Raw genomic sequence first — 24,446 nt, 5'->3', positions numbered from 1 at the left:
GGAACAGTCCATTTCGAAAGCACATACATAATGACCATTGTAAAGGAATAAGCCATGTTGTCTGCAGCTACTAGGAAAACAAACTGCTACATCTTAATGGTCATGTCTAAACATTTTGACCAGGAGTGTGCAGGGAGATTGCGCTGTGCAAAGAGCAGACTTTATTAATAATTCTTTAACTAAGTTATAAATCTACCAATAAGTGTCAGAGTATCAGACTCTTATTTCAAAAATTGGTATTCTGTCCAGCAGTATGCTTTAGAGATTCTGTAAACCTAAAAGAATTCAACTGCAGTCTATTTCAACCATTAGGTTTTCCCTTGAATGTACTAATCCTCATGTTCTTATTTGCTGCATACATTTCTTTCCTTTGAGTGTCCCCAGAATTTACTTTAATAGCCATCAGTAACTATATCCTCTAGTCCTAGGTGTATATACTCTAATAAATCCCTGTATTTTAAGAACATTCCCTTTATAATGTTCCTGCCAGATGGCCCTAGTGGTAAAGAACCCACCTGCCAACGTAGGAGATGTAAGAGACATGGGTTTGATCCCTGGGTCAGGAAGATTCCCCTGGAGAAGGAAATGGCTACCCACTTCAGTATTCTTGCCTGGAGAATTCCATGGACAGAGGAGCCTGGTGAGCTACAGTCCATGGGATCGCACAGAATCAGACACAACTGAAGTGATTTAGCACACACACACACACACACACACACACCTTTGCCTAAAGCTCCCAAAAGCCACATGAGCTGTGCACATGAGTGACAGCTGCATTCTGTAGAGAGGACTGCAAGTAAGGAGATATTGGTCAATGGATTTTCCAACTTTTGAGTATCATTCTATCCCAAACGCATAAGGAGGAGCTTTGCTGTCTTATCACAAATAAATCAGAAATACCATGACTATAGTTAGATAAAACCTGTTATATTATCAAAAATATGTATGATTCCAATTACTTGAAGGTCTGCCCCAGAAGAGTTTATTCTATTTCATTCCAGAAGGCAGAGCTAAAGCTATTCAGTGGGAATCCAAGAGAGGTAGCACTCAGTTTGGTGCCTGCATACATCTGTTTCAGTGTTCTGGAACTTTGGGCACGTGGGTGAAGCCCTGCATCCACGGTGCTCCCCTCGGCTTAACAACAGGGACAAGAGAACACTGATGGCCGTGAGGGCACAGTGAGGGTGAAACACAGCTGTGCCTGAAGAAGAACCTGCAGAGTTCTATGAGTAAACCTACTCATAGTTTTAAGTGAGATACTTACTCTTTTAAGACTCCTATTCAGATTTTTTAAATGATAAGTGAATTATTATAACTATTTAGTATTCTTAGCACATGCATACATAAACAATTTCCAGTTGGCAGCATCTGAAGAATTTTCATATTTCTTACCTAAAGAGACTTTGAGTATGACTTATTTCAGTCTCTCAATCTCCCTTAATATCAACTGCTACATTCTCCATCCAGAGTCTACAGTCTCACGTCTCTGCAACCCAGCACTTTTGTGAAAGCTATCCTTATGTTAATAAAGACAGCTGTGGTTTGACACAGAGAACAGACTTGTGGTGGCCAAGGGGCAGGGGAGTGGGGGAGAGATGGGAGTGGGAGTTTGGGATTTGCAGATGCAAACTGCTATGTATAGAAGGGATAAATAACAAGGTCCTATTGTATAGCACAGTAAACTATATTCAATATCCATACTATACCATAATGCAAAAGAATAGGAAAAATATATATGTATAACTGAATCACTTTGCCATACAGAAGAAATTAATACAACATTGTAAATCAACTATACTTAACAAAATACATTTAAAAAAACACAGGTCATTGTGTTGTGCTGTGCTTAGTTGCTCAGTTGTGTCCAACTCTTTGTGACCCCATGGAGCCTGTCAGGCTCCTCTGTCCATGGGGATTCACTAGGCAAGAATACTGGAGTGGGTTGCCATGCCCTCCTCCAGGGGATCTTCCCAACACAGGGATCGAACCCAGGTCTCCTGCATTGCAGGCAGATTCTTTACTGTCTGAGCCACCAGGGAAGCCCAAAATAAAGGCACTTGTGGCTTAAAATCTGCATTGTTAATGTACTTAAATTTCCAATATTGTTGGGATTTGGGGACAGCCCTATACAAGGTTGCTAGTAAGATAAAGAGCATGTGAAATAGATTCAGGAAAAGCAAATAAGATGGGCAACATGCACATTTAAGACACATACACTACAAAGTTACAGCCCTGGGAATAGAGTGCAATGTTTAGTTAATATATTTATTACAGCAGGTCTTTAGTCATTATTGCCATGAAACAGTTGTCATGAAATTTCACAAAATCCTTTCAGCTATTAGTATTAGCTTTTATTTTCTTTTTATGGAGTGACACTTTGTTAATTTATGAAATATTTACAGCGTTTACAAAAAGCAAGAAACTGTTCTAATAAAACTTCTTATACATACAAAATTTATACATTTAAACTACTGCATTTGAGATGTCTTATTTGGTAAACCATTAAGCTATGACATAAAATAATTTACAAAGATATATTTAATCTCTCTTAATTCATTGAAAACAAAACCATATTAGCTATAAATAGACCTTTACAAATTATTGTAAAACACATTAATTGCTTTTTTAACTCTAGCCTTAACTTTTACAAATATACTGACTAAATGAATTAGTTCAAATATCAAATAGAACTGCATTTGAAATTGCATTTAATGCTACAAAAAAAGAGAAAAAAACCTGAAAAAGCAAACCGCTGGGTACTTCAAGTAAAAATCTGTAGAACCAGTTTTTATGCACTCCTGGGTGGGAAAGGGTGTCAAACACCATTGAAATTCATAAACACCATACTTTCAAGAATACGCTCAACAAATGTACATCTGCGGCTTTTATTTCAGAGGCTGCTGCTCTAGGGACAGCTCACACATCCAAGATGGTCAACCCGACACTTTGGCAGATAAGCTAGTTTGACTAGAGCAACATTTGCGAAAACATTCACGTAAGCAGCATAATGCATCCAACATCTTCAAACAGTGCTAGAGAAGGGCTTTCCACCACCTGAAAACAGGTCAGAATTCTAGGCAAGCTCATGAAAGAACTTAGGAAACAGAAGTGGCAATGTTAAAAATAATCAAATCATATTTAACTGGGCCCTATCTTTTTTTTTAATATAAAAATATGCTTCTCTTGGAAATTAGGGGAAAATACTTCATATTCCAAAATTTCAAAATAATGGAAAACTCATCTACACAGCTATTTCTCAAGTCATCACACATATGATGGTGTGAAATTTGGCAATTATTTAAACACCTTGTTTTTGGATCATGCCTCGGAAGCTGAGCTCAATTTGGTTTTGGCAGGAACACACATCTTTCACATTTAGGTTCACTTTAGATCACCCAAAGCAACTATTATAAGCAGTCTGAGGAAAATCCATCTCATAAACATACATTTTCCCCCTTTAGTTAAAAATGTCGTTGTTCCAATGAGGCCCACAAAGTACATATTGTACACATAATATTTCTGAAGAGGTTGAAGAGGTAAATATGATTTAAATATTATCTTTCAAAAACCACTTTTGGAAGATATCAGGATTTTCCAAAACCCCATCTGGGCTCCTTTCTTCCGATTGCCGTGTAGACACTGTAGTTTTCTTGCAATATGTATTCTAGAAGGCACATATTCAAGAGTTTAAGATTATGTTAGTTCAAGTTCTAAATGGAGGCAAATAGTTTAACCTACTTTGTACAGAGGCCCCAAATGAAAAGTCTGCTTTTTTCTTTATTAGAAGTGAGTCTGCACATGGGGCATCATTTGTGAAGGGCTAGAAGGTGAGGCCGAGGGATCGGAAAGCTTGGCAGAGTTGGCAAGCTGCAATTCGTCAAGGCGCTTGATGTACTCATCACGTAGGGCCAAGAGTTCGATGTAACGCTGCTCCACTGGGTTTGGCTGCTGGACAGAAGGAAAGATGTGAGTGCTTTCTGCCACCAAGACACACCTGTGCCCCCCATCTGCTGCAGCTGCTGCTTTCTGAACAAACCCTGTCATTGGGGGTTAATAGACATCATTTCCTTCAATACTGCACAATTTGCAAATAGGGAAAAGCACAAAGATTCATGATAATAAGATATCCAGCTATCTGCCACCAAGAAATAACTCACACACACAGTTCCACACACATGTGTCACCATCTTTTTAAAATGCATCTATCCAGGCATAGGTCCGGGCTGCTGTGTCACTTGTCCCCGCTGCACTCTGAGAGGCAACAACCTCAGGCTGGGGTGCAGGCTTCCTTCCTGTGCAGACTTACAACCCTTTTTCTCTAAGTCAGTAGCCAGAAACAAAATACACCATTCTTTTCTACTTGGTAAAACTGGACCTCAACAGTTTTCTCTAGTTCTCAATCTACATTTTGATCTGCCACTGTGTTTCTGAACTGGATCTCAGTTGAGTTCCATGCAATACATAAACCACGGCTGCTCTATCCATCCCCCACAGGGGGATAGCATCACCAGTATTACATGTGATGCTGGGCCATCGCATCTCCTCAGGCAAGTATATGAATGTTACCTGAATGAATTGTTCTGGTGGGTGGGGAAGGAACTGCTGAAGAGGACAGTATGAGCGGTTCCACTCGACCACATGCAGTCCTACTGTTCTCTGAGGGGAGGAGATAATCTTACCGTCTCACTAGTGGTGCCTGGCGGTTCCTGGTCACCAGTGCTTGGCAATGTAAAAGAAATAGTTTTTGCCAATTTGATGAGTATAACTTGGTATCTCATGGTAGGTTTAGTTTGTATCACTGTGCCCTAACACAACTTTTAACATTCTACTGTCCATATTAATGTATAGCAGAGAACACTGGCCCCAAGGGGCCGCCTAGTGTGAATCTCCAGTCTGCCAAAAGTCTACTGAAGTGCCTTTCTTTATGGCTAGTGGCTTCTAGAACTATCCTGCTTTCCACTGCATTATAGTTCAGTTGGTAAAGAATCTGCCTGCAATATAGGAGACCCCAGTTTGATTCCTGGGTCGGGAAGATCCCCTGGAGAAGGGATAGGCTACCCACTCCAATATTCTTGGACTTCCCTGGTGGCTCAGCTGGTAAAGAATCAGCCTGCAATGTGGGAGGCCTGGGTTTGATCCCTAGGTTGGGAAGATACCCTGGAGAAGGGAAAGGCTACCCACTCCAGTATTCTGGCCTGGAGAATTCCATGGACTGTATAGTCCGCGGGGTTGCAAAGAGTTGGACACGACTGAGCAACTTTCACTTTCACTTCAAGCTGCGTGCTGAAGCTGCAAGTACCAATGAGGAAGCCATGGAGACACTATGCTGATGAAGAAGGCTACACCCTAGATCTGACTTATAGTGCTCTTTGGGACTTGCATCAGAGAAGACAGCAGGAGCTAAGACTGTATTCATTTCCTGTGGCTGCCAGACTCTAGGGGAGGAGACTTCATTGCCTCTACCAGCTGCTGGCGGCTCCAGGCTTCCTTGGCTTATGGCCGCAGCAATGCAATCATTCTGTTTTTACACAGCCTCATCTCGTGTATGTGTCTGGCTTTCAAACCTTCCTCTCTTTTCTCTTATGAGGACACCTATCCTCAGATTTAGGGCCTGAATAAATATAGGAGGATCTCATCTTGATATTCTGAACTCAAGCGCACCTTTTTCCAAGGTCACATTCACAGGTTCCAAGTGGATATGTGTTTTGGGGGCCCCCATTCAACATACTACAGCCTGCCAAGACCTGACTGGTGCTCTCCTCAGCATTCTGCTTACAAAGGGGCAGGGTTTGGAGAAGTCTCCTCTTCCCTCCTAGCCCCATCCTTCCTGTGAGCCCCTGTTCTTTTTACTGTATGGCTCTGTTTGAACAGGAATGCGTGTAGAGTGACTGATGCCCAGTAAGTGCTGTGTACTGCCCCTTAATATCCTTTGCCTGTTTTTCTCTGTATATGCTCCACTGAGAGCTGGACACTGCTCCAGGGGCTCAGGATTCAGCAGTGAATGTGCGTGCTCAGTCGTGTCTGACTCTTTGTGACCCCAGGGACTGTAGAGCCCACCAGGCTCCTCTGTCAATGGGATTCTCCAGGCAAGAATACTGGAGTAGGTTGCCATGCCCTCCTCCAGGGCATCTTCCTGACCCAGGGATCAAACCCAGGTCTCTTATGTCTCCTGCATTCCCAGGTGGGTTCTTTACCATTAGCGCCACCTAAAGGAGGCCCAAATGTCCACTTCTGTGGTGTTTCTCTTCCAGCAGGGGGAGACAAACAGCAAAAACAACGATGACCCTGGGAGGTCCACAGGATGTGGAAAAGTAAAGCATGGCGGGAGGGACAGGGACGCATGGGGGTGGATGACACTCTTATTGGGGTGGTCGGGGTGAGGCACCTTGACAAGGCGACTCTTGGCGGGGCTGCGGGGAGGGAAGCGAGGTGGCCAGGCAGACGGCTGAGGGTCTCGAGGCCGAGCAAGGAGCCCAGCGTGGCCAAAGCAGGGTGTGTGAGAAAGAGGCATCAGTGAGGAGGCTGGAAGCCCTGCAAGTTCTCCTGACAGCCTGGGACAAGTGGCGAGAGAGCAGGGAAGGCGAGGATGACTGTGTGGTAAATGGAAGCTCACCTACAGGGACAAGAGTGTTTGCTGGGGATGGGTATGTGCACGACCTCTAATGTGGTCAGTCTCACGTGTACAGACACATATGAACACCTACCGCACTGCACACTTTGAACATGTGCAGATAATTATGAATCAATTATACCTCAATAAGGCTGGTTTTTAAAGTGGGGGAAAAGGATGACATTCAGGTTTCTGGCCAGGGCGTGTAGGATGGAGCTGCCAAGCACTGAGATGCAGAAGCTGGTAGGAGCAGCAGGTTTGCAGAAGAGGACTCCATGTACACTCCGTTTGCTGTGCCAGGACCATAGACCACTAAACATTTACCATCAATGGTCCATTCTTCCCCCTCCCCAGCCTCCGCATCTCCCGTCTCTGTTTCTGGGTTCTGTTCTGCTTCAAATAACTCCTAACGTGGCGGGGCAAGGGTTTCCTCAACACTCTTCTCCGAAATGCTCTTGGCTATTCTTAAAACTTCTCTTTTCCATATGACTACTAGAATCTATTTGTTATTGTACCAGCAAGACAAGAAAAAGAAATGAGAGGTAAAACAATCATTTTTGTCAATGATGGACAAGGCAATAGAGTTAGAAAACTATTAGAAATAAAAAGATCATTCAGTCTGGTAGTGGGTACAAAAGATGTCTAGCAGTCATTAGCCTAGAGACAAAGAGAACCAATTTAGGGATATAATAGAGGGAAAGAGTCCATTTGTGACAGCATATCACAGGACAGAACAGCGAGAAATGAAATTCATAGTGAAGTGACTGTAAATCCCACACCTCGACATGTCCTTCGGGGAATGAAGTATGAAGTAAGGAGCATGCCAGGCACAGGCAGTCAGTGGCTACACAGGTATTTTAGGCTTCAAAAGATTTTCATATTCATATTCCTTTCTAACTTTTCTATCAGAAATGACTTAAACCCCACCCAGGTAAGCCTGTGAAGATCTGTCGTTGTTGTCATCCTAAGTAAAACAGGATCTGCCTGGGGCAACCCTGGTTCAGAGCCACGTGGAGTGCAGACGTCCCCAAAGGACAATATGCAACATACCAGCAGCTGAAGGTCTCACTTAGGTTTATGGGACTAAATTCTCCATTGGCTTTTGGCCTGAGAAACTTCCTCATATTAAATAAAAGTACCAAATTTGCTTCTTCACAGTTTGTCAAATATAAGAATTGGTCTTGCCATCAACTCTCAGTTTTGAGGTGGTAGCAAAGGCCAGTGGATTCCGCTTTTAAAAAAGCACATTAGCTCTGCCTTCTCCTCGGGGAATAGCTCACTATGGGGAGAGGCTGGATATGTTTCTACATTTTTCCACACCAATAGTTTACCATAGTGCTGTGAATGCCCCTGGCATTCAACAACTGCCTGTATACCAACTCGGCCACACAACTGAAGAACAATTTCAGTAGTTAAGTATATTCTTTTAGGTTTACATTATAGAATTTGAAAAGTCCTGTGTGACTGGATTGTAATCTATTTCTGTATGAAATACTGTTCTGCATAAGATCTTTTGGGAAATGTGATGCACTTAGTTCACATTTCTCCTCGAGCTTGATCATCAACTTCTGTTCCTGGGCGCCCCTGCAGTCTGGGAGCTCCTTGTGGACAGAGACCAGCTCTTCTTAATCTCTGGGTCCCCCCAGTGCCTGATGCATGGTATTTGGCAGATGAAAATCCAAGGTGCTGAATGACATAAAGATGTGTATAGGACCCTTGACATTCAGAAAATCTATATAGGAAGGGTGAGTTATTTTCTTGGAGTAAATCTCACAGATCATAATACAGACCAATCACTGTCTCAAAATAAAAACCTCAATCAAAGAAATGTTCACTCCTACCTGGCTCAGTTCCATTTGGCTCAGTTCTGGGAGAGTAAGGGGGAGAGACACATCACAGTAAGTTCTTCCAGTGATGTCGCTGAAAACCTGACTTGTCACACAATTGTCATTACCTTTGTATGTCATAAGTGAATTGCTCTAAATGCATGGAATTTCAAGAGCTTCTCTAAGTACAGATGGATGAGGAGAAGAGACTACAGAATCTGTACAGAAACTATCAACATTTTCTAATCACCAACAGTTTTTTTTTAAAGCCATGATAAATACAGAAAAGGTAAAATTTATAGGACAAACAGGGCTCATCTATGTAGTATTTTTTAACCAGCAAAGAAATATGTCCTGTGTAACAGTGCTTAGAATCTTGGGAAAATTCCTATTTCCTCTTTATTTGATGTTCCAAATGCTCGAACTACAGCTAAATACACTCCCTCTGTGTACTTCTCAAATCCTAAACTAAACAAGTGAATGTTCTCAAGCCCTGGAATCTGTCACTTTCCAAAAAATCATACATTTCAACCATCATGAAACTGCAAAAGGCTTTCAGGCAAGCAAGCAGAGACCTTGAAACAAGAGGGCCAGCTTAAACGTGCATCTCCCTGGTGGGAACAGGGTACACACACTGGCGTGTAGCCAGCTGCCTGAGTGGAATAAACAATCCAGAGTCAGACTGAGCACCAGGCCCTTTTATTGCCTGACTATGTGTAGTGGGATTAAAGCTGACACTTATGTAAGACTGGCCTGGGAGAACAGGTATTCAACCATCCTAACCACAGGAAAGTGTGCAAACCTTTAAAAAGAGTGATCACAAATACTTAATATTTACAGTGCTTAGAACAAATCGCTCAATGGATGTACTGCTGAGCCCTCAGAAATAGGCTGGACTTTCCTTCTGATCTTGGATGCAGTAGGAGTGGGAGAAAGCCTGACTGTGCCTTTAATAAAATGTGGAGTCTTTTGCTTCAAAAATCACCGTTTCCATGTTTGACTGATAAATGGCCAATTGACTGTACTATCTTTGACAGATCAATTATCTTTATTTTAGAAGTAAAGACTTTCAGTAAAAAGCATTCTGATATTAGTTGACAAGTAACATACATGTGACTAGATAATAGAAAATGTTTCTTTTCCTTGAAGGATCATCTCAGTCTAGTTTCTGGAAAGAACCTTCTTATGAGGTGTAACAACTTTTAGTCATTAAAAGAAATCCTTGACTATGAAAACTCAGAAAATTTCCAGAGATTTAAATTAGTTTACATCTTATGGCATAGATGAACTTATATGCAAAGCAGAAACAGAGACACAGATGTAGAGAACAAACTTATGGATACCAAGGTGGGGGACAGGGGTGGAATGGATTGTGAGATTGGGACAGACATGTATATACTACTATGTACAAAACAGATAACTAATGAGAACTGACTGTATAGCACAGGGAACTCTACTCAATACTCTGTGGTGACCTGAATGGGAAGGAAATCCAAAATATAGGGGATATATGTATACATATGGACTTCCTGGTACCTCAGGTGGTAAAGAATCCGCCTGCAATGTAGGAGACACCAGTTCGATTCCTGAGTCAGGAAGATCCCCTGGAGAAGGGACAGGCTACCCACTCCAGTATTCTTGGTCTTCCCTGGTGGCTCAGACAGTAAAGGAGCTGAATGCAATGTGGGAGACCTGGGTTTGATCCCTGAGTCGGGAAGATCCCCTGGAGGAGGCCATGGCAACCCACTCTAGTATTCTTGCCTAGAGAATCCCCATGGACAGAGGAGCCTGGTGGACTGCAGTCCATGGGGTTGCAAAGAGTCACACATGACTGAGCTTCTAAGCATAGCACATGTATACACATAGCTGAATCACTTTGCTGTACAGAGAAACTAACGCAACATTGTAAAGCAACTATACTCCAATAAAAAATTAGCTTAGATTTTAGTTTTTAAAAACTGCATTACTCATATTGGCAGGAAAATATTAGTTCAACAGCAATCAAAATAAATGGTTTAGGGATTAAAAACAGTTTTTAACTGAAGTTGGGATTAAAAGCAAGTGTCATTTTTTTACTCTATTTTTCCTTTCATAATATTTTTAAATAACTGCTACATAACAATATCAAAGTCCCAAGCTAGTACTCATTCGACATCACTATATTCACAATGCTACTTCACTTACTTGTTGCTTGATTCTGGGGTTCCATCTAATATAGTAATTCACCCAAAGTTCCAAGTGACGCATACTGGCAACTGGATATAACACTCGATTGATTTCCTTAGTGTAGAAGGGATTTTTGAATTTGTCTTTATTACTGTTGATCAGTGACCATAAAGAAACGGTTCTTTCTGTAACTTTCTAGATGAAAGAGAAAGTGGAAAGCCTAAGTAAAAACACACCCCAGTACACAAACCATTTTTCAGGCTGCGGCGATACAGCTGAGCGTCAACTTGAATCACACACATATATTATCCCCATAATAGCTCAAAAAGCCTCCTGTGCCTGAAGTGCTGAGCACCACTTCCCGATATTTGCATACATAATGGCTCAAGAGCCTCTGTTTCTGCCGGAAGAGAGAGGGGCAGGATGCTGTAACATTAAATGCAATTCACTGACCTAAGAAAACTATTCCTGGCTGGGAAAACATTCACGAACAGATGGGCACCATGCTCTTTTGAATTCAGCAGCAAGGAAAAATTATCACAAGATCTCACTGACTTTTTCCATTTTTGTGTTTGTTCAAACTACAAAATCTTAACCTGGGTCTACTTGACAGTTTGCATCTAGATAGTTAGGTTAATAAAACATCCAGAGGTTTAATGCATCATGCCAATATCCAGATATTTGAAACACCTGGATACCCGACTTCAGTGAAGCTTCACTTTTTCCATCTGGTACCCATCATTTCATACAGATGTTCATATCTTCACTGATTTTCAATTATAGGTTTTTTTTTTTGTTGTTTTGTTTTTTACGTTCTGACCATAAATAGAGGAAAATCAAAACTTGGGAAATAAAAAGGCAAGTATTAAAACTATTGAAGGCAGAACTGGAAACTCTTCCTGGTGATGAGAGGTTCAAGAGGGAAGGGACATATGTACACCTATGGCTAATTTATGGTGATATTTGACAGAGAACAACAAAATTCTGTAAAGCAATTATCCTTCAATTAAAAAATATGTAAATTTTTTAAAAAATCAAGAAGAAAGGACCAATAAGATAAAAGTGGAAGCTGAAAAGAACAGCTTGAAATAAGTGACTGAAGAAATCCCTTGAACATACAGATTTTGTGAATGTGAATAGTAATAACAGCAGCATAATTTTTCCTTCTTGGGATCCACCTAAAACTTCTTTTGACCCTTTTGGATGCCACAATCTACACTGCTGCTGCTGCTGCTGCTAAGTCACTTCAGTTGTGTCCGACTCTGTGCGACTTCATAGACGGCAGCCCACCAGGCTCCCCCGTCCCTGGGATTCTCCAGGCAAGAACACTGGAGTGGGTTGCCATTTCCTTCTCCAATGCATGAAAGTGAAAAGTGAAAGTGAAGTCGCTCAGTCGTGTCCAACTCTTAGCAACCCCATGGACTGAAGCCTACCAGGCTCCTGTGTCCATGGGATTTTCCAGGCAAGAGTAAAGGACTGGGGTGCCATTGCTTTCTCCACCACAATCTACACTGCCTTGTCTTTATTTGCATGCTTGTTTTTATTTTTATACATGCACACAGTTGACTTAAAGTCAAACAGCTAGACAAGGTTTGTTATGGAAAAAGCAGTCTCTCACCTTTCTCCCCCAAACAACTGTGTTTGACTTTTTAAATGTATCTGGTTATTTGGTACTTACCTCCACATCTTGGAGAAAACTATCCTCTTGCTACTTGTTGACTACACATTTACAGGCGTTGACTCTTGGCACTGTCACAGGGAGAACGGCTCCCACCCCACGCTGCTGTGCTCACACCCTCTGCCCTGCCTGGGAACCCCCAATATATACTGTAGCTTTGATGAGATCCATGTTTAGGGTTTAGATTGCTATGACTCAGCAAATCCTGAGGTCCCTCTTCTTGGGCTAGTCACTTTCTCCAGAGAAGATTCTTTCTGTTTTTTAAAAGTTCAGTGTAGTTCATATACCATAAAATTCATCATTTTAGTCTACAGTGGTAGATTTTTAGTACTAAAATGCTTTTAGTACTTTCTTCGTGGTGTGCAACCACCACCTCTGTCAAGTGCTAAGACATTTTCATCATGCCCAAAGGAAGGCCAGTACACACTAAGAAGGAACTCCCCATGCTCCCCTCCCTCAGCCCCCTGTCAACCACTAGTCTGCTTTCTATGGACTTGATTTTCTAGACATTTCAGATAATTGTAATCATATCGTATGTGCCTTTTTATGTCTGACTCCTTTCAGTAAGCATATTTTCAAGGGTCATCCTTTTGTGATGTGGGTGAGAACTCCATTCCTTCTGATGGCTGGATAATATTCCATTGAATGGAGAGACCACATTTAGTTTGTCTGTTCATCAGCTGACGGATGATGGGGTTGTTGAGGCCTTTTAGCTATTATGAGTAGGGCTGCCCTGCACTAAGTTTTTGCCTTACCCCTGGTTTTCCTCCCTCTTGGGTACATACCCGGGAGTAGAAATGCTGGCTCTCATGATATTTTAAATCCCCACCAGCAACATCCAAGGGTTCCCTTCTCTGTCCTTCCTTGCCAACAGAGAAGGCTCCTACCTGAAAGATAAGGACCTGCTGCCAGGATGTAAGGAGTCAGCAGGGGACATGGGTGGAGGCCCTCGCAAGGCCAGCTGTTCCATTCACTCAACCCCTGATGACACCTGGAGACCTACCACTCTTTTTCTAGAAGAAACCTCTGTCTTCAACTCCAGAGATGGGTGGGGGTGATCCAGGAAAGCTGCCTGCTTATTCTAAACACACCTTCAGGGTATCTCATCCCTCCCTCTTTGCCCCAGAAGCCCTGAGTCATCTGGGGTTCCTGTGATGCAAAGTGGACTGGTTCTTGCCTTCCCTACTGCGCGTATGAGATTCTCAAGTGAAGTTATTTCCCACTTATCTACTATCTTTCCAGCTTCCAAATTTGTTGCTGTGTCTCCTTTCTTATTTCCCCCTGTTCTTGTGGGTTAATGCCTTTTAAAAATTTTCCCTTACTGACATTTTTATGGCGTTTTGGGAGGGTGACCTTGCACGCCTTTAATAGCCATGCTTACTCCAATAGCCAAGATATGTAAGCCACCTAAGTGTCTATCAACAGGTGAATGGGCAAATAAGATGAGCCATGTATATACAATGGACTACTACTCAGCCATAAAGAATCAAGTGCTATCAATTGCAGCAACATGGCTGAACCTGGAGGGGATGATTATGTTTAGTGAAATGAGAAAGAGAAATACTGTATGTTTTCACTTATATGAAGAATCTATAATACAAGTGAAGAAATGTAGTAACACAGAAACAGACTCACCAATATAGAGAACATACTAGTGATTACTAGTGGGGAGAAGGAAGGTGGGAGGGGCAGTAGAGGGGTAGGGGAGTAACAGGTACAAACTAAATAAGCTACAAGGATATATAGCACTGGGAAATATAGCCATTATTTCATAATAACTTTAATGAGCTGAAGCTGAAATACCAATACTTTGGCCACCTGATGCAAAGAACTGACTCATTTGAAAAGACCCTGATGCTGGGAAAGACTGAAGGCGGGAGGAGAAGGGGACAACTGAGGATGAGATGGTTGGATGGCATCACCAACTCAATGGACATGAGTTTGAGTAAGCTCTGGGAGTTGGTGATGGACAGGGAAGCCTGGTGGACTCCATGCTGCAGTCCATGGGGTCGCAAAGAGTCAGATACGACTGAGCGACTGAACTGAACTGAACCTTAAATGGAGTATAACCTATAAAACTATTGAATCACTGTGTTACATACTGAAACTTACATAGTATTGTAAATCATCTATACCTCAACAAAAAAATTCTTACTTTCTGAGGGAAAAGTCAACATCTTACTCATGAAGGCCATACCACAAACTCAATAACCTCTGGTTGAAGTGAAAAAGCGTGGGGTACAAAATGAGACACTCTGCATTCACCACAAGCCAAGCTATCAAATTCTTTGTATTTCATGGCAGACTAGACACATTTTGGTGACCCTTTAACTAAAAAGATGAGCATTTTTCACTCACCTGTTTCTCGCGAGCAGATTCACAGTTGTATAAGAACGTACCAAAGCGGCAGCTATACAGATGATCCAAAATTGTAATCAAAAACCGTTCATTGAATTCGAAAGCTGTAGGGAACTAGACAGAAACAAATGGGTAAGGAACACATGAAAACCTGAGGCTGATCTCATAGAGCTCAGAAGAGGTGCATAATTGTTCTGGGGGGACAGCTGAGGCTGAGGTCTGCAGCGTCCTACGGCTCATCTGTTGGTGCTCTGCCCAGGGCTGGAGAGCATAAATGAGCATCAAGTAAAGGAATAATGAGTCAAAAAGGGAAAACAAGCCCATTTTCTGGGTTCTCCTGAGCGTACAGGATATTTGAGGTGATTTAGTTATTTATAGCAGTCTAAGGGAGCAGACATGCCCATACACAAACACCAGCATAGGATAAATTGGAAAAGATGGCTGGTGGTTTCAATTGTACTGCTTTTCCATTAGCAGAGAGAGTGTAGTTAAATATTAAATTTTAAAAACTTTATTATGATAAATTCCAGTCAATATAAATAGTACTGAGGATTTAAAAAGTGAACCCCATGTACCCATCACCTGGCGTCCAGAATTATTTGCACATGGCCAAACTTGTTGTATCTCTAACTCTACCCTGTGTTACTCTGACACAAATCCCAGATATTGTATAAGATATTTAAAGATGAAGTCAAATGTATTTTCATCCAATGTATCTCTTACCTGCTTTGACATCTGCCATACACAATCAATAAATTGGAGAAAAATAGGAGATCGGTCAGCGTCGGCGTGGTTTTTATCACCATGACCTATTCTCTGAAAGGAATTGATGATTTGTTTTAAAACTGAGAAAGGTATAACCCACAAAATGTGACAGTCACAACTCAGTAATCTGCCTTCCAAACACCAAGTTTCTCAGAGAGTGAATAGTATTTTTCCCCATGGCAATAAAGAAAATAATGTAAGGTTTCAAAACAATGGAAATTAGGGAGATAAATTTCTATAAAATATCAATACAAACTGAGAAAGCATCATGATCCTACGTGAGCATTACAACTATTTTATCCGATCAGAATTTTGTGCAGCTGCAAGTAGACTGGAGCAGATCACCTTGCAAACTGTTACCAGTTGCTAAGGGACCAATCTGAAAGTTTCAAATCTTGAAACCATATCCAAAAGGGTATGATTATTATAATTAAAAAATTCTTCTTAAAAAAGTTCTTTCTCGAAAACAAGTCAAAAACTTCACCATTAACAATGATTCTTTCTACTTAACAATGCTGTTCACAGTACTTACTTGTTCAAAATACTTATTCAAAAGGTGTCTGGAAACCAGACCTGCAAACAGACATTTTAATAGGTTCTCTTGGTCTTCAAAATATCTATCAGAAAATAGCAAAAGCCTCAACAAAAAGTCTAGCATATCTACAAATATTTGGCTCTAGTAGTTATAACATTAGTTGAGAAAGGAGTATCTTCCTTCTTTTGTACAATTTCAACTGAAACACTTTCCATATCACTTTCAAGTGAAACTGTAAATGGCACAGATGGATGAACATGTCTCCTGAAAAGACTGGCTAAACCCAAAGTGCCACACATTTTCAAACCTGCAGAGTGTTTTTTTTTATAATACTACTCAGATTTTCTTTTTAAAAGGAAATCAGTGGTTTCACAAACTAGTTTTTTTTTTTTTTTAAATCCCAGGTGGTAATGGCCAGATAATTTAAAAATTAGTTTTGTTTACTTACAGATGCGAATTTATGTCCAAAACTGATCCATTCTTTTTGGACCAATATTTCAAAGCCCTCGATGCTCCGGTAGAAGCTGTCCAACATCAGCATGGCCAGGGACGTCAGCTGGGCTGTCCTGTCCCAACCATCACTGCAGTGTACCACCACCGAGCTCTTCCCCGAGGAAACCCTGTCTGCGACCTGGATGGCTCCCGTCAAAACAAGCTGGCAAAGAAAAACATGCGAGTAAATGGCCAGCTGGAAGGGACTGCTTAAATTTGAACTTAAAGCCTTTAACCCTAGTAAAAAGTCCTGCTTTAAAATAACTCTTAACGTCTAGAACGGAAAAGGTTCTGAAAATGGAAGGCCAGGAACTACAAGGTTTGTTGCTTTTCCTCTGCAGAAACTAATTTCAAAGACAAAGTGAAAGTGAAAAGTGTTAGTCACTCAGTCGTGTCCAACTATTTGTGACCCCATGGCCTAGAGCCCGCCAGACTGCCCTGTCCGTGAATTCTCCAGGCAAGACTACTGGAATGGGTTGCCATTCCCTTCTCCAAGGGATCTTCCTGACCCTGGGATCAAACCCACGTCTCCCACACTACAGGCATATTCTTCACCACCAGGGAAACTGAGGTAAGTAGGTATTAAAAAACAAAACAGACACAAAGCCAAACTACATGTCAAACCTTCTTTCACATATATGATTATACAAGTTCACTAGGGCTATTGTAATAGTGTTACACAGACTGGGGGCTTAAATGACAGAAATGTATCATCTCTTAGGTCTGGAAGCTAGAAGTCCAAGATCAAGGTGTGGGCAGGGTCATGCTCCCTCTGAAGGCTCTAGGGAAGGACCTGTTCCAGGCTTGTCTCGAAGTTTCTGGTAGCTCCTGCCTTCTGGCAGCATAATTCCAATCTTCAGATGGTATCTTTCTGAGCATGTCTCTGTGTCAAATCTCCCCTTTTCATAAGGACACCAGCCTTATCGAATTAAGGGTCCACACTACCCCAGTATGAACCTGTCATAACCAATCACATCTACAATGACCCTCTTTCCAAATAAGGTCACACCATAAGGTACTGGGGGTCAGGGTATCAACATATAAACTTTGGGAGAACACAAACGCATATATAAGCTCCCCAACCAGGGATCAAACCTGCACCCTCTGCAGTGGAAGCACAGACCCCCTAACCACTGGACCACAAGCGAAGTCCCTTGTTTGTTTACAGAAATAAATTGAAGTTTCTAAAGTTGTTAGTTTCCTCACATAGTTTCAAGTTCTTTTAAAAGAATGGAGGTTTTTGATGCCTCTATCAAGACGAAGGATTGACTATAATAAAAACACGAAACTCATTCTTTAAATTAAGTCCACTGAGATTAGTTTTAATAAAAACAATTGCTCCAGGTTCTTGAAGGTCGTATGCAGTAATGGTTACATAAACCTGGGGGAAAGGCTCAACTACTCGCTATTGATGAGTTGGAAAGTGACATCTCCACAAACTCTCAAGAATATCTTTACTTTAGGTAAGCAAATTGTAAAGAAACACAAACTGTCGGCCCTATACAACAAATATTCTTTTTCTCACTGTTCAATTTTTTTTTCAATTTAAGGAATTAAAACAATTTCTTGTTTCACTGAACAATTATTTTCTTTTTATATATATACATCTTTTTTTCAAAACTTATACTTGCCTTGATATGTTCCAGCCAATGAGTAGATTCCAAACTGGACAACCAATGAGATTCTTCCACATTAGGATAAACAATGTCTTTGACTTTTTTCAAAGATTCCCGCATAACATGAATGTTATGAATGTCTAAGAAGAAAAGTTCGGCGTTATGATACACATCATCACTTTCATATCCTCCTCCTGTTGCCTAAGAAACAAGATATACAAAACAGTAAGTTGGGTTTTCTATTTCTTCCATTACTTAGACAAATATTTCAAAGGTTATTAGTCCTCCAAATCTTAACCTAAAACTTTGTAACTTTGATTAAATAATTGATGTGACTCGACTTCCTATCTGACACTAGGCCTCAACAATATTAGTCACACTCTGAGCTGGAAAAAAATGATGGGGAGCTGGCAATTTCTTGGGAATCTGTATTTGCAAGAAAAAATCATTTTCAAAATGTTCCCTAATTACTAGCTCTTCTTCTGGATCTGGAAAGGCAAGAGCTGGTTCTGAATGGTTCTCATCTTCTATCTGATTTTAACAGTACTCCAAGGGCAGGCTCACATGGGACACGATGAGCTAGAGGAAAAAGACAGGCTTTAGAGACAGACCCAGGTGGATAACTCAGCTTCAGCCCCTCTTTGCTGTGCAACCTGTGGCAAAGCACTTAACCTCTCTGAGCCTCAATGTTGTCTCTTGAAGAACAGGAGATACTACTACTGAGGTCTCCTAAGATTAAAAGGAGCTGGGCTCTATAACAGCTAACACCACCCACCATTTAATGAGCCTCTCTGACATCCCAGATATGGTGATTCTTGCTTTACATCATTGTACCTAATTGTTACAACAATGCTACAAGACAGGTATTACTATCTCAATTTTGCAAATGAAAACAGATGCTATTTAACTACCCCCAAAGTCAGAGGTAAGCAGTAGAATTTAAGTCATCTGATTTCAAAGCCTGAACCTTTTCTAGTGTCCTGTGACTGTCCAGGTGCTATGCAAAAACATCAGGGACAGTGCTGCACGTGGTTGGTCCTCGAAGGACAAAAGGTTTCAAGAGGAGATGAGATGGCCGCCACCTGCCGTGGTGCCTGCCAGCATCAACCTGCCAGGGTGGGCGTCACTTCCCCTTCACAGGGTCGTGAAGATGCCTGTTTTCCACAAGACAAAAAGAAATGCTACGATTTTGTTTAGGAACTGGGCTGATTTCTGCCTAATGTTTGAAAGTGCCATGAAACACATGGCCCCTGGCCTTTAAAGAAAAGGTTAAATCATTCAGGAACCTGCGAAGAAAGCAAGAAAAAATGGAAGGATGCCAATTAACATCATAAAAACATATGAATATGTAAACTCACAAGGTAACTAAACAGTCAAAGCCGAGGACAGACAAACCACATGCCTGCCACTGCCACAGAAAACCTCTTCTCTTTTTATTTACAACAATTTGTAGCTCGGGACAGAAGGGCCAATACATCCTACAGTTCTTTCCCAGGGTTAGTCACAGAGAAGGTTTCCTGCAGTAGAAGTAAGGCTACCTACCACTTGAACTTCAAATCTGGAGACCTATGTACAAGCCAGAGGCCTTGATCTCCACAGACTCCAGGTGAGAAATTGTTATTTATTTAAATAGTAATGTGTTTTTAAAGCTTGCTACAAATAGCATCAGTAGTAGATAACAAATATTCACTTTGTTGTTTTTAAATAGCTATCAGCTAACAAATATACATGCACATGGGTCACATTTCGGGGAATAACACCTTGCAGCTGCAATCAGAGGTCACAACAGGAGTATGCCTGTTCCACTGTGAACTAGCTCTGCAAGCCTCTCACACAACGACACACATCACCTTCCCATGGACACGTGACATGTGGTTTGTAAACACTTACTGATTTTTCAAAGACATTCCGAATGCTGGAGTTCCTTTTTTAAATAACTGAAGATGATACACAGAAAAAGTAATAATTCATTGCCAAAGTTTCTGCCAAAAGAGACATTAATACAGCCCCACTTTAATTCATCACAGGGTGCTGAATCTTGTCTGCCTCTGGGTTTTGTTTGTTTGTTTAATTTAAAATGCTTGTTACATCTGGGGTTGTAAATTTTTAAATATCCATAAGGGCAGAACAATTAGGTTCAAAGAGAAGTCAGAAGGGTAAAAATCTATTAGTCAAGCACAGATTGAGTTACCAAAAGTTCAAAATCTCCAATTCGGATTAGTTTTGAAGTTTTCTTTTCAGTTCTCCTCAACAGAAAAGAACAACCCAAGTTACCTAGTACAACATACAGACTGTTGCCATGGATACAGATGGCTAGAAAGACACAGCTGAGAGAGGAGGGGACCCTGAATGTGGTTTTTAAAGACTGATGCACAGATTTTTCAAGCCTAGGTTTTTTTTTCCCATAATATTTTCCTTCCTTTCATTCCTAAACAGACTAGACACACAGGCAAATTTCCTGAGTCTTAAAAAGGCATTCAATAATTCTACTGCTACAAAAATGAGCTTTAGAGTTAATATGATAAAGGTATTCATTTTATGCATTTTATATACCTTAAAATATCTGTTCTAAATACCTCATTTTAATGTTATATCATATCTGTTTCAGGCTAAATGTATACATGGAAATACTTCATTTTATGCATGTATTCAACTCTGAATTATACATGAAGGATAGTAGAAATATAAAGGTAAGGATAATACAAAAAGATATTCATATGTGGGCTGAATTTACTAAACATTTTCTTCTAATTCCTAATCTATTGATTGATTTCACTGCATGATTGCTTTATGGATAATTTCAAAATCATTTTCATTACCTAAACCCAAATCAACAGCAGTAACAAATAGCTGCTCCAAAAATACACGAGGGGCAAGGGGCTCCCCAGGAGTAAAGGTGTCAGGTGCATGATCTGTGAGCAAATAATTGTGAATGGAGCTCCATACACACGCCCATGTAGAAAGATATTACAGGGTTTGTTTAGGAAACTACCACATCTAGGTGAGTTGCTTCAGGACTTGTTTTGCTTTCAGGCTCTTGCCTTGTGCTTTCAATAATGCAAGATGCCAGGTAAACGACTTCGGGATAAGCAAAATATCCAAGATGATGAAATGTAAGCCTACATCTGACCAGCAGCAATAAATCTGAAAGTTGGGATGGGGCAGGCCCACTGTGAACATGTATAAGTGACAACTGGCAATGAAAAAAGGAAAAAAAAAAAGTTGAAACTGAATGTCAAAGGTATTTCTGAGTCTGGGACCATGTCGTGCAGGGGCAAACAGCCTTCACAGCAGCTGCTGAGGGGCCCTTGCAGGCAGCACTGCCTTATCACTTTACTGTAGGTGCACTCAGCATACTCTGCGTAAGAAGGCCAAGGAAACCCCAGAGAAAGAGTTATCTGAAAACATTGACACCAGGGCTTCCCAGGTGGCACTGGTGGTAAAGAACCTGCCTGCCAATGCAGGAGACATAAAAGACCCAGAGTTCCATCCCTGGGTTGGGAAGATCCCCTGGAGCAGGGCACAGCGACCCACTTCAGTAATCTCACCTGGTGAATCCCATGGACAGAGGAGCCTGGCAGGCTAGAGTCCATACAGTCACAAAGAGTCGGACACAACTGAAGTGACTTGGCACACATGCACAAATAACTGTAAAATTCATATACATGGAGCTCCTCATTTCTTGGATTATCTCATATAATTGAGAACACACATTTCTGAGTATAGAGACAAGACTGCTTAGATAAAGCTACGAATTTAGGATTTTAACAATTACAGCTTCTCACAATCCCCACAGATGCCTCCCTAGTGTATACACTGAGAATGACATAGTGTTGACATTGAGGATGACCGTCAAAAGCCTAAAGGGCTCCAAAGAGATTCTAACACATGCCTGAGATCTCGGCCAAAACTCAAGTTCATTACAGCTCTAGACTTGCCTAGTTTATCAAAAGTTGACTTTCATTTGATTTTTTTTTTTGGATTTTTCTTTATGTGTACCATTTTTAAGGTCTTTTTTGAATTTGTTACAGTATTGTTTCTATTTTATGTTTTGGTTTTTGGCCATGAGGCATATGAGATCCCAGGTCCCTGACTGGGGATCAAACCCACACCCTCTGCATTGAAAGGCGAAGTCTCAACCACTGGACCACCAGGGCAGCCCCCTTCATTTGATTTTAAGGAAATCAACTTTTCAGATATGTTATGATTAAAACTACTTTCTACCTTAGTGAACTCATTTCCTGATCTAAGCAAAGTTTAATGAATTTAAATCCACATGTTGACAGCTCATGACAACAACATTCATGTAAAACACTGCACTCTGTATATAAGGTAGAACCATCCCATGAAATACACTCACCTTGTTTGCCACTGCATTGACATTGGGTCTTGCATCATAGATCGTGAGTTTGTTAACTTGTCTGTTTGTCTCCCTGATGACGTCGAGATATCTCTCATCCTCTTTATTTCGTTTACCACTCATACCAACAAGAGGCTGACTGCAACGCACAATGACGGTCTTGTTTTCGGGATGGATCCACGACAGCACCTACGGTTGGTTCAGAAATTTTAAACCATCAAGAAAACAACTAAATCTCAATTAAAACCATAAAAAAAGAGAGCCCTAACAATCATGATGAAGTGAAACTGATTTTGCCAAAACAGGATGTTTGTTCACCTCTGATTTCCCTGTGTGCCCAGAAACACATGTTTAACCGTTAGGACGATTCAGAGCCAATGAGAACAACTAATTGCTTGACTAGTCTTTTCTCAATTTGCACCACATCTAAAAATGTTAAATGCTAACCTAAAAATAGTTACATCACTTGAAATAGAAAGCTTCAGACATTTTATTTTAGTCTTGCAGCTTGTACCGGATTTGTCATCACCCAGAAACAACTTCAGTAAAAGGTGAGAGGTAAAGGAAACCAGCCCTGGTCCTGTCTCTATAATCTCATGTCTGCAAGTCATTTTCCCAATAGTCTCGATTCTAGAATCTAACACGGAAAACCCAAAGGAAGCAAACAGAACCTCAGGACAGCCATAGAGCTGCCAGGGTCTCCATAACGAAGCTTGGACATCTGCCTCCTGGGAGAGCTCTTCAAGCTTTTTCTCAGAATCAACCTTCTCTAATTTTACACACAAGCCCAGCACACTTTGCTACCTGGTATCTCAGCTCACAGCACCTAAGAAACAAGATCTGTAAAAGGAAGCTAACAATGTAACATAGCCAAAGGTACAGAACTGTCCACTTTCAATGACTGAATAGTTTGGCAGGTGAACTCTATCTCAATAAAGCTGTTAAAAGAAAAAAAAAAAACAATACAGGAGCTGGGAGGTAAGCATGGTGGGTGACAGCATGAGCTCTGGGACAGGCACACCTCTTGTGGTGGCTCTGACCTGGGTACTGAGCTCACGGCCTCTTGTCACTTCCTTTCCCTCTTTCATAAAATATGGAGCCACGTGATGGTGTGGCACTGTTGGGAGGACAAATGGAGAACGCATGGACCCAGCACAGGGTATAAAAACCCATGAAAATCAGGCACAAAAACCGCAGAAATGTTCGAGCTCACTTAATACAAAGCCAAGTACACTCATCTTTGAAGTCACCTCCCCACTCTGGCAAATTACAGGCATTGATGTCCATAAAAATTGCAGTGTATAATAATGTAACAGGTTAGTGAGAGGAGATTATATGGTAATATGAATGAATACTCATTCAACTGAGTCTCTGCACCTGCCAGGGCCCAGTCAAAATACCACTGTGGCCTTGACTGAGAGTCCAAAGGCTCAGGACTGCAAGCCTGGGTACAAGCTCCATTTTTTAATCTACAGTGTGGAAGTGAGACGTGCCCACCCACCTCCCATGGCTTGGCCTCCAAGAGAGAAAAGAAGTGAGATCACTTTTACGTATCTATATACTTTTTTTTCAGGTTTACTGAGATACACTTGACCTACAACAATAGGTATATTTAAGGTATACAATATGTTGATTTGATACAAGATCACTTTTTTTTTTTTCTGGCCACACTAGGTGGCTTGTGAGATCCTAGTTCTTTAACCAGGGATCAAACTTGGGCCCTCAGCAGTGGAAATGCAGAGTCCTAACCACTGGACCACCAGGCAATTCCCCAAATGAGATCACTTTTAAAAGAGCAAATTGCTGCATATACAAGACATTTATTATTTGACAAAGACCCTCATTCCCCAGTGCTCTCTGCTCTTCTTCCCCACTTCTCTCTGCTTGAGAGATTTAAGACTGGAATCAACAGGCCATGTTAAAAAATGCTATTCTTATGAGTTGTTTTACCTCTTACTTGCTTTTTCTTCTTCTTTTCTACCTTCATAAAAAGGATGCTTGCTATATAGCTGGACCAGGTACAAATAATATAAACTTCAC

The 24,446-nt window shown here is 41.2% G+C and overlaps 1 protein-coding gene across 3 annotated transcripts in view; it reads right to left on the bottom strand.

The window, feature by feature from the left end:
* Positions 1-2,244: 2,244 nt before the first annotated feature.
* Positions 2,245-24,446, bottom strand: part of MTM1 (myotubularin 1) — a 90,389-nt gene continuing 68,187 nt past the window's right edge. Inside the window, exons 9-15 of one of the 3 annotated variants that reach the window (XM_018044598.1) lie at positions 22,407-22,595; positions 18,062-18,247; positions 16,387-16,593; positions 15,362-15,454; positions 14,639-14,752; positions 10,621-10,797; positions 2,245-3,948 (exon numbers count right to left, since the gene is read on the bottom strand). In XM_018044598.1, coding sequence (XP_017900087.1) covers positions 3,781-3,948; positions 10,621-10,797; positions 14,639-14,752; positions 15,362-15,454; positions 16,387-16,593; positions 18,062-18,247; positions 22,407-22,595 — 1,134 coding nt within the window. In that variant the 3' untranslated portion in view covers positions 2,245-3,780. The remainder of the gene's footprint in view (positions 3,949-10,620; positions 10,798-14,638; positions 14,753-15,361; positions 15,455-16,386; positions 16,594-18,061; positions 18,248-22,406; positions 22,596-24,446) is intronic. The other 2 variants (XM_018044599.1, XM_018044600.1) reach the window with 2 other exon arrangements.

The sequence above is a fragment of the Capra hircus genome, unplaced genomic scaffold, assembly GCF_001704415.2.
Source record: "Capra hircus breed San Clemente unplaced genomic scaffold, ASM170441v1, whole genome shotgun sequence".
NCBI classification, from domain to species: domain Eukaryota; kingdom Metazoa; phylum Chordata; class Mammalia; order Artiodactyla; family Bovidae; genus Capra; species Capra hircus.
Note: the sequence above shows the minus strand (reverse complement) of the source record. Positions and strands in the feature narration are given on the sequence as shown.